Source organism: Diplotaxodon limnothrissa, linkage group LG14 (assembly GCF_057381915.1).
Source record: "Diplotaxodon limnothrissa isolate DT_005_m linkage group LG14, D_limnothrissa_male_GT1.1, whole genome shotgun sequence".
Lineage (NCBI taxonomy): Eukaryota > Metazoa > Chordata > Actinopteri > Cichliformes > Cichlidae > Diplotaxodon > Diplotaxodon limnothrissa.
The window spans coordinates 25,583,610-25,592,157 of NC_140609.1; the positions used below are offsets into that span (position 1 = coordinate 25,583,610).

The 8,548-nt window shown below is 39.8% G+C and overlaps 1 protein-coding gene across 2 annotated transcripts in view; it reads left to right on the forward strand.

The window, feature by feature from the left end:
• LOC146618924 (uncharacterized) overlaps window positions 1–8,284 on the forward strand; it is a 56,851-nt gene extending 48,567 nt beyond the window's left edge. The window contains exons 10-14 of one of the 2 annotated variants that reach the window (XM_085371692.1): window positions 3,452–3,565; window positions 3,944–3,990; window positions 5,610–5,786; window positions 7,615–7,765; window positions 7,842–8,284. In XM_085371692.1, coding sequence (XP_085227818.1) covers window positions 3,452–3,565; window positions 3,944–3,990; window positions 5,610–5,786; window positions 7,615–7,765; window positions 7,842–8,284 — 932 coding nt within the window. The remainder of the gene's footprint in view (window positions 1–3,451; window positions 3,566–3,943; window positions 3,991–5,609; window positions 5,787–7,614; window positions 7,766–7,841) is intronic. The other variant, XM_085371691.1, reaches the window with a different exon arrangement.
• The last annotated feature ends 264 nt before the right edge of the window (window positions 8,285–8,548 follow it).

Consider the following 8,548-nt stretch of genomic DNA (forward strand, 5'->3'; position numbering starts at 1 on the left):
GCCACTGTACCAATTTCGTTTCATAATAATGTCTAATTTCTATTTATAAAACTTGAATATTATGATATATTATGACTCCATCATGTTGCCTAGCAACCTCCTGGTTGGTATGTACTAGTGTTGTAAAGTTTGCATAAATATAGTCACTTTCAGCACAGGGCCAGTAGTAGTGGATAAATAAAAGAGTAATAGAACAAATAGTAAATCATGTTAGTGTTTATTGACTTTAGTTGGATTATATCACATTTTTGTTGAATTTCTTTTACTCAAACTGATCACAGTTCATGAAAATAATGACCAGGTTAATGGTACAAGGTCCAGTTAGTATCTGCTCATGGGCACCTGCTCTGTTGTTTCATATATGCGGAGACTCAGGTTTCCATTTTCTTGAGTACTTTAAGTGTTTTTAGTCTGTGAACTGAAGTGTTGTTGACTTCACAAAAGAGAAAATAGTCTTGACTGTTCTGGAGCTTTCAGCTGGTTATTTTTTGGGATCATCTGAGCAAAATGATGGACTAACATCCACATGTAGATGTGAACATCCACATGGCTGCATATTTGTTTTGAAACCTCCGACTTGTCCACAACAATTTATATTATAATGCACCAACTACACAAAAGAAGGGTAACAGGAATGACTACTCGGCCGTCAGTTCTCAGTAGAATATAATCTATGCTTTAGCCAAGCTTTCTTGTCATTTCTTTGAATAGTCTTCAGGACTAGTTTTCCAGGCTTCTTGAAGGACAAAGCTCTTCTTTGGATGTTGGCTGCCTTTTGTTCTGTTTCCTGTCAAGATGATCCCAAACTGCTCAAGTACTGTTGAAGGTCTGGGCTCAGGGGACTGATAGTGTACGACTGTGTTTTTTCAATCTTTTACTGCATGTGCAGTGTGTTTGGGATCATTGTCATGCCGAAAAATGAAGCTCCTGCCAATCAGATGCTTTTCGGATGGTATACCATGGTGGATCAAAATCTGACAAGATTGCCAACACTACTGGCTGAAATGCAGTCCCAAACTATGGGATGGCTGAAGACACTCACTGTTGTGCCTCTATCCTGACCTCCTCCGTACATGCTAACTGATACTAACTGATTTTTCCGTCCATTTCTTGGGTAATTTGGCATACCTCAGCCTTTTGTCCCTGTTTTTTCAAGTACAAGTGAAAAAAGTGTTGAAAATAGTTGGAAGATCTTTAAGAACTATTGGTCTGGCACCTTGGCTCAAAAAATATAAAGAAATGAGGGGTGGATTGAGACTTCTGCACAGTACTGTATGTGCATTTGACATCTTGACATCGTTGTCTTAAAAAACATTAAAATCTAATATTTTAAAAGGTTCAGGACTGCAATGCAAGTGTAAAAGTGTATTTTTATACTTTAGGGTGCAGAGATTATGTCTGCTAATGCTAAATCTGTACTTCTCCAGACAAGCTGCCATCACTGGGAATTAACCTGCACGGATATGTTTCGTTTGGGATCAGGATCTACAAGCTATTTGGGAAAAGTGTCACTAACAAGACAACTGATCAGAGATCCTTATTTTCAAAGGAAACTATTCATAGGAGTTTAAACAAAAATCCTCTGAGAACAAATTCAATCTGAGCTTGTTTTAAAAAGCTGGGAACGCTTGTGTTCCACTTGAAGCTAAATATGAATTTAAAGCGCAAATTAAAGAGGCAGAAAAGCCAGCAGCATGTTAATTTTCCCATCAACCCATGCTGCCTGAGAATCAGTAGTCTCTTAATGCACCGTCACGTCTCTTTGAGCTGCATTTGCTCATATTGACAAGCCTGCACCCAGAGGGTTGTTGTGTTAGATACTACAGCAGAGGGAGTATTGTATGGGCTCAGGTCAAACACACACACACACACACACACACACACACACACACACACACACACACACACACACACACACACACACACACACACACACACACACACACAGTATATATACACATGCTGGGCTTTGGGGTGATGAAGTAAAAACTGAGACATATTTCAGGATGACAGCCTCTCCTACTCCTCGGTGTTACAGCGATATGTCACTCTGACACTTGATGATCCTCCATAGTTCCACATCACGGGCCAATGGCTCACAGTACAACACACACACGTGCGCGCACACACACACACACACAGTGTTTGGACACATGTTATAAAACTCTTTATAGCCTGAGCCTATGAGCAGAGCATCAGCAGCACCTGAAACAGTAAAAGTCAATTACACTTGCTGATCAGTTTCACTCGCTTATAGCTGATTTCTGCACCCCCATTTTCTCCCACAGCAGGATGGATCCTCAGGCTCTTACCATTGATAGCCTTTCCATATTCACACACACACCCCCACCTAAATCCTAATAGGCTTCTGGCTGACGGTAAATGGTTTAGATTACCTATAACTGACTCACTACTTCCTCTTTATTCATTGAGCATTTCTTTCTAATCCTCCTTCTATCTTTTTGGAGCCAAGCGCTCGAGGGCTCCTGGCTTCAACACTCCCAGAACAACAGAGGGTGGGAATAGGCACTGATAAACTTAAAGAAGCAGGGGGTTCTGTGCATAAACAAATAAGATGCTGCGAGGTTTTTGCTGACATGCATCTGCCCAGCAACTCTCCACTTCCAGGTTCAAGCACCCAGTGCAAAACTGAACTGTTTAAATGGTGGGTAAAGATCATTTGAACTCAGTGGGAGACATGCAGGATTTGATTTGATGGGTTTTGTGGGCTGTGCGACGCTTAGATGGAGGGATTTAGGTGATGTTTTATCTCACTGAATTAGTGCGGTGCTGTTTGTATGTTCTCCAACAAGGTTACGCTCAAATTTTGTTTTTATTAATATTGGTCTTCTGTTCTGAGGGAAAAGTACTGGCACAAACCAGGGCCACCTGAGACAGCTCTCTGCGTAATCCCCAAAATGATTTGTGTTGGAAACTGATTGTCAAACTGAATTACAGTCATTGATACAAATGAATAAAAAACACAGACATGTCCTCTGACATAAAAAAAAAGACATGTTTCCCCAAAAGGATCAATAAAACTAATCTGGGCTTTAAATGTTTCTCATCTCATCACCTTAATGAGATTTTATCTTAACAGGCTTCAAATGTTTAATTTCTTATTACTTAAATGTTGTGTTAACCTTTATCCAATCAACTGTCTTAGTGTGTTTTGTGTTTCTGATAGACAAAAACATATGTTTATATATCTGGAATCAGCCTTAAGTGGCTCCGTTTTTGATCCCCTCATGTTGCCTGTGCTTCCATTGTGTAAAAGTGATAATATATGCCCAGATATGTTTTTATATTATCAAAGTTAATAATTTTAATAACTTTTTGATTAGTAATTCAATAGAAGGCACTGAAAGCTGTAAACTGTGTGGGGTACTTTTAAGGAGGTATTTTATCAAAATGTAAATTTATAAAATGTTCTTTGTTTTTTTTTTTTCAGACAACAATGAATGTGAGTCAAGTATCTGCATCCACGCCCGCTCTTGTCGCAACCTGATCGGAAGTTACCTGTGTGACTGCCTTCCTGGATGGACGGGGCCTAACTGTGACATCAGTAAGTGCACAAGGATGAAAAAAAGTAACGAGAAGAAGGAAAATCATTTTATAAGTAAAGAGAGAAGAGACAATCCTGCGACAGATAGTAAACCATGAAGAGCCGTTAAACAGCAGGTCTGACTCCCTGTGGGCTGGAAATCATTTTACTCCAGCTCCAGTTTCATCAATCATCCTTCACAGCGTATCACTGCAGTGCACTGAAAATGCAACAAACACTATGTAAAGGTCTCTTTTGGCTGTTCTCTCCTGTTGCTTTGTGCTAACTTTAGTCTCTTCTGCCTTCACTTTGAACATGTTTGATTACAAAGTTCATAGATATCATAGATATTCTGTGTTTGTGGGAGAAATTAATGTGGCATTCCTCGTTTCCCTGCAGGGAACAGCAGCTGTCAGGGTTTGTGTTTGAATGGTGGACGTTGTGAGGTAAGACTCCTGCCTGCCAATCTCTGTCTAATTTGCCTACAGTCTCTGCACCTGCTTCGTTGTTCTCGTCTTAAGTTTTTCACTACTCAGCATTCACATTATCTTGATCATTTTTCAGTATTTCAAGCAAAATATTGATATATAATATAATATTCAATATGAGCTTTTAGGCATGTCAGCAGGGGCGCCACAAAGGGGAGAGGGGGACCACCCCACCACACCATGTGCCACTCCAATATTTTAAGTGGCCCCCATATGGCCACCCCACTGAAAAAAGTCTGGAGGTGTCCCTGTATGTCAGACATTATTCAGTACAAAGTTTTGAAGCTGCTGTGCTTTAGGTTAACTTAAATGTTCTCTTAAATATTATTCTGCCTGTCGCAGATCCTCTGTAACCCTCCCCAGTGCTCTTTTCTTCATGTCACACATATAAATTACACACAGTTGTGGTCAGACGATTAGATACACTCATCATGGGCATGACTGTCATGGAAATTTGGGGCTTTTAAGGTTTTTTGAACTGTTCTTTTCCTGGGTTCAATCATTGTGCAACTGTTTGAATTTATTTTCTACTTTCTCTCATCCACAAGAGCTAAGATGTATACTTAATTAAATATTTTAATAAGTGGTACTGAAAATTAATTTGATAAGACAGAGGCCTGTTAACTTCTTGTTACTGATCATGATTGACTACAACTAGCCAACATAAAAAGAAAAAGCACTCACTGGACTGATGAATACTCACGACAATGGGAATGTCCACGGGAGTTAGTGAAGCTCTAAGGAGTCCACAGTGAAGTGAGTTTTACATTACCATGGATTAAGAGGGTGCCAACCAAGAAATAAGCCCCTGCTCCAAAATCAACACAAATCAAATGCTTTCTTTTAAAAAGTTGTATGGTCAGATAAAGGTTGAACCACAATCCCAGGAGATATGTTCTTCAGGTGTGAAGGCTTTTAAATCTAAGAACACCGTACCAGCTGTGAAGAATGGAGGTGGTAGCATCATGCTTTGGGGCTCTTCTGCCACAAGTGGTAATGGTATATTGGACAAAGTCGATGGAATAATGAAGAGGAAGAACGACCTGTGAATTCTTTAACTTTGCCTCAGATCAATAGCTAGATGGTTGAAAGTTGGACACAGTTGGGTCTTCCAACAGGACAATTATCCTAAGCACACATCAAAATTGGTTTTGGACTGGATAAAGCAGGCTGACATTAAGCTCCTGGAATGGAGTCCCCATTCCTAAAAGCCAGGTCTGTGCCAGGAGACCAACCAGTTTAAATGAACTCTATAAAATCTGCCAAGAAGAGTGGTCAAACTGTTGATGATTAACGAAAGTATTTGGTTGAGGTACAACTTGCTAAGTGAAATTAACCAAAATATTAATGGGGCTGTGTGCATATAGTTGAGCATGAGTGTATCAGAGAAAACCCAGAATTAAAGTCAAACCCAATTCCTGTTTTTAAAGTCATTAAAGATAGATGCTGTACAATCATCAGCCTGGAAAAAGAACAGTTCAAGGAAGTCATTAAAAGCACAAATTTACCATGACAGTCATGCCAGTAATGAGTGGCTGTGAACATCTGACCACAACTGTATATTCTGACCCATACAGGACCAGGTGTCAGGGTCCAGATGTGTGTGTCCACCTGGATTCTCTGGAAAACACTGCCAAAATCGCCAACGTCTGTGTGATAGCGCCCCCTGTCTGCACGGAGGGCAGTGTGTGGAGAAGGATGAAAGAACAGTCACCTGCAACTGCCCCACTGGATATTCTGGAAACTTCTGTGAGGTTGGAGAACCCAATTTAATCATTTTTTAAATAATTAAAACTAAATGGGGTTTTTTTTAGTTGAACTAATGTGTGAAGATAATTTCTAGTAAAAAAGATGAAACAGGCATACAAGGTAATATTAGATGTTACAGTCTCTAAATCAAAGACTCAAGGGAACCTAACATAATCTAGCCTAGAAAGCTGCTCATATTCAATATACTTTTAATAATGTAAATATGATTACTTACAAAGAATAAACATGAATGAGGAAAATGGAAAACTTGGCAAAAATAAACAAAAGAGGAAGAAGATCATGAAACAACCATACAAAGAGCCATCAGATTCCATTTTCCCCTAAACTAATATTAATAACCTAAAATAACAGAACCAAAATCGAAAACATGACTCAACCCATAAACAAAAGCAGCAGAACGACATCACCAGTGCTGACAACGATCAGGAGACGAGGTACTGAGATGCCAACCAGCAAGCTCCGTGCTCCACCTTTTCTAGCTGTATATGCATGCCAGTGACCCTTCTGCAGCCAATCAGAGTGAGAAATGTATCAGAGGTGAAAGCAAGTTAATGAGGATGACAGAAAGATCAGAGGAAGATAATAGATGTGTGGGTGCACAGAGAGCGTGCATGACATTAGAGAATATTTCAAAAGAGTAATCCAAAAATTGATATGATGGATTTAGAAAAATTGGGATTTTTAAAATTTAGTCTTTATCAGAAGTTCATGTTACACAATGGTAAAATATGTATTTAAACCTGTTCCAGAAAGACAAACTTGAATATTTACAGTGCTGAATGTACTGCAAAGGTAAATGAAAAGCACAGTAACAAACGCATTATGCAGCTAATCTCAAGTTCAATTGGTTGGGGCGACGCGCTGTCCACATATACACTGGTATTTGGTAAACATAGCTTTAGTCTATGGATTTCAGCCTTATGTCCACACATACAACAACTGAAATGAAGATTTAGATTTAGAACGTTATCTACTTTTATCTCTGTTTTGACATCAGACTGTGCGGTTTTATTGTCTGCAGCCTTCTGATTGGCCAACATTTATGTTGCATAGAACCTAATGTTGTGCCTTTTTCTTTTTCATGTGGATGGAGATATTTTACAAAACAAAAGCAGAAAATCACTTTTAAAAAAAAGTAATACATGGACATGGACCTGAGTATAAATAAAACAGGCGATGATATCATGAACAAATGTAGAACAAGCTTATAATTAAAAATAAAATACAGAATAAAAATGGATTGAAAACTATAGACAGCACATCAGATGTTATTATTTATACCAAGAATAAACATGATTCGAGCATGTATAGCCCTATCAGAAGTACATTAAAGAGTCCACAGAAGTAAAACTTTTTAACAAAAGCCAAACAGTAAATAAACGTTTTTATAATATTATAGAGCCCTCCTAGCTCCAAGTTTAATGCCGAAATTTGTTAACTGTAAAGTGATTAGTTGAAAATCTCAAGTAATTACGTAAAATAACAAATCTAAAATATTCAGGTTTATATATCCAGTGTCTTTAGTCTTTCAACTTTCAAGTTCATTTTTGTTTGTTTATTTATTTTTGTTTAACAATCCCTGCTGAGCTACAGGAGAAGTCACACTATTAGGAGGAAATTTTACACCAAAAAGTTTAAAAATGCTAAAACTTTAAAAAAAATAATTGGTTATAAATGAACATTTGAGTTTTAGCATTGAAAGTGAAGTAAGAAGAGATCTTTTAAAGATCCAATCAGAAACTTCACTGGAGGTTAGAGAGAAGTGGATATATCTCTTAACTGTCTTATTGTTTTGTTTTTCCAATATTTCAGGTCGTGTTGGACTTGTGCAATCCCAACCCCTGTCAACAAGGCCTGCAGTGTCACATAATAGATGGCAGGAACACATGCATCTGTCCTGACGGTAACTATGGTGACGAGTGCATGAGCCTCAAAAATCCCTGCATTGGTCACCACTGTCAAGGTGAGACAAATACTTGTGCATCTTTAAATGTATAAAATCTTGATGAACTCTGGTCTGATCTTTGACGTCTCCACACCTGAAGGCGCCATGTCTGACTCAGCACACGGGGGCCTGAGCTTCTACATGATCCTGGTGGGAGTCTTAGCTCTGCTGACGGTCTGTGGCTGTGCCTCCTGTGCCTTCATCCTGTCCCACCTCCATCGGAAGCGGAAAAAGCAGCAGGCTGTCCCGCAGGAAGAAGGCATCAACAACCAGAGGGAGTTTGTCAACCTCATCAGAAACGTGGACCGTCCGGTGCCCCAGCTGCCCGCTGCCGCCCCTCTCACAAACCCTCCAGCCCCTGCCCCCGTCTCACGTTGCTACGAGGAGATTGAACTGACCCTACCACCCTCCCCGGCCCCTTCACACCCTTCCCCAGCACTAAAGCCAGCACATGCTGCCAAACTGGACATTTCAAACCAGGAGAGGGAGAAGTTGAACCGCCTCCACTATGCAGATAACCAAGAGCTGGAGGTCTGACCCCATGCTGACCTTTTAAAGCCCTGAGGAGCTGTTTTTTAAATTTACTTTGCGTCCTTAGCACTCTTTTGCTCACAGGACCCCTTCTCCAGTTACTTGCACTGTGTCGATGTTGCAGATATAAAAATTAAAGGTGACCCTCTGACCTTTATAAACACAGATGGCTGTGCTCAGACACCAGAGGAACAAAGGCTGCTAAGCGGAGGGGTCGAAAGAGCGTCGTCGCCATCGTCTTTGGACCTTCTTAACGGCCATGAAAAAGCA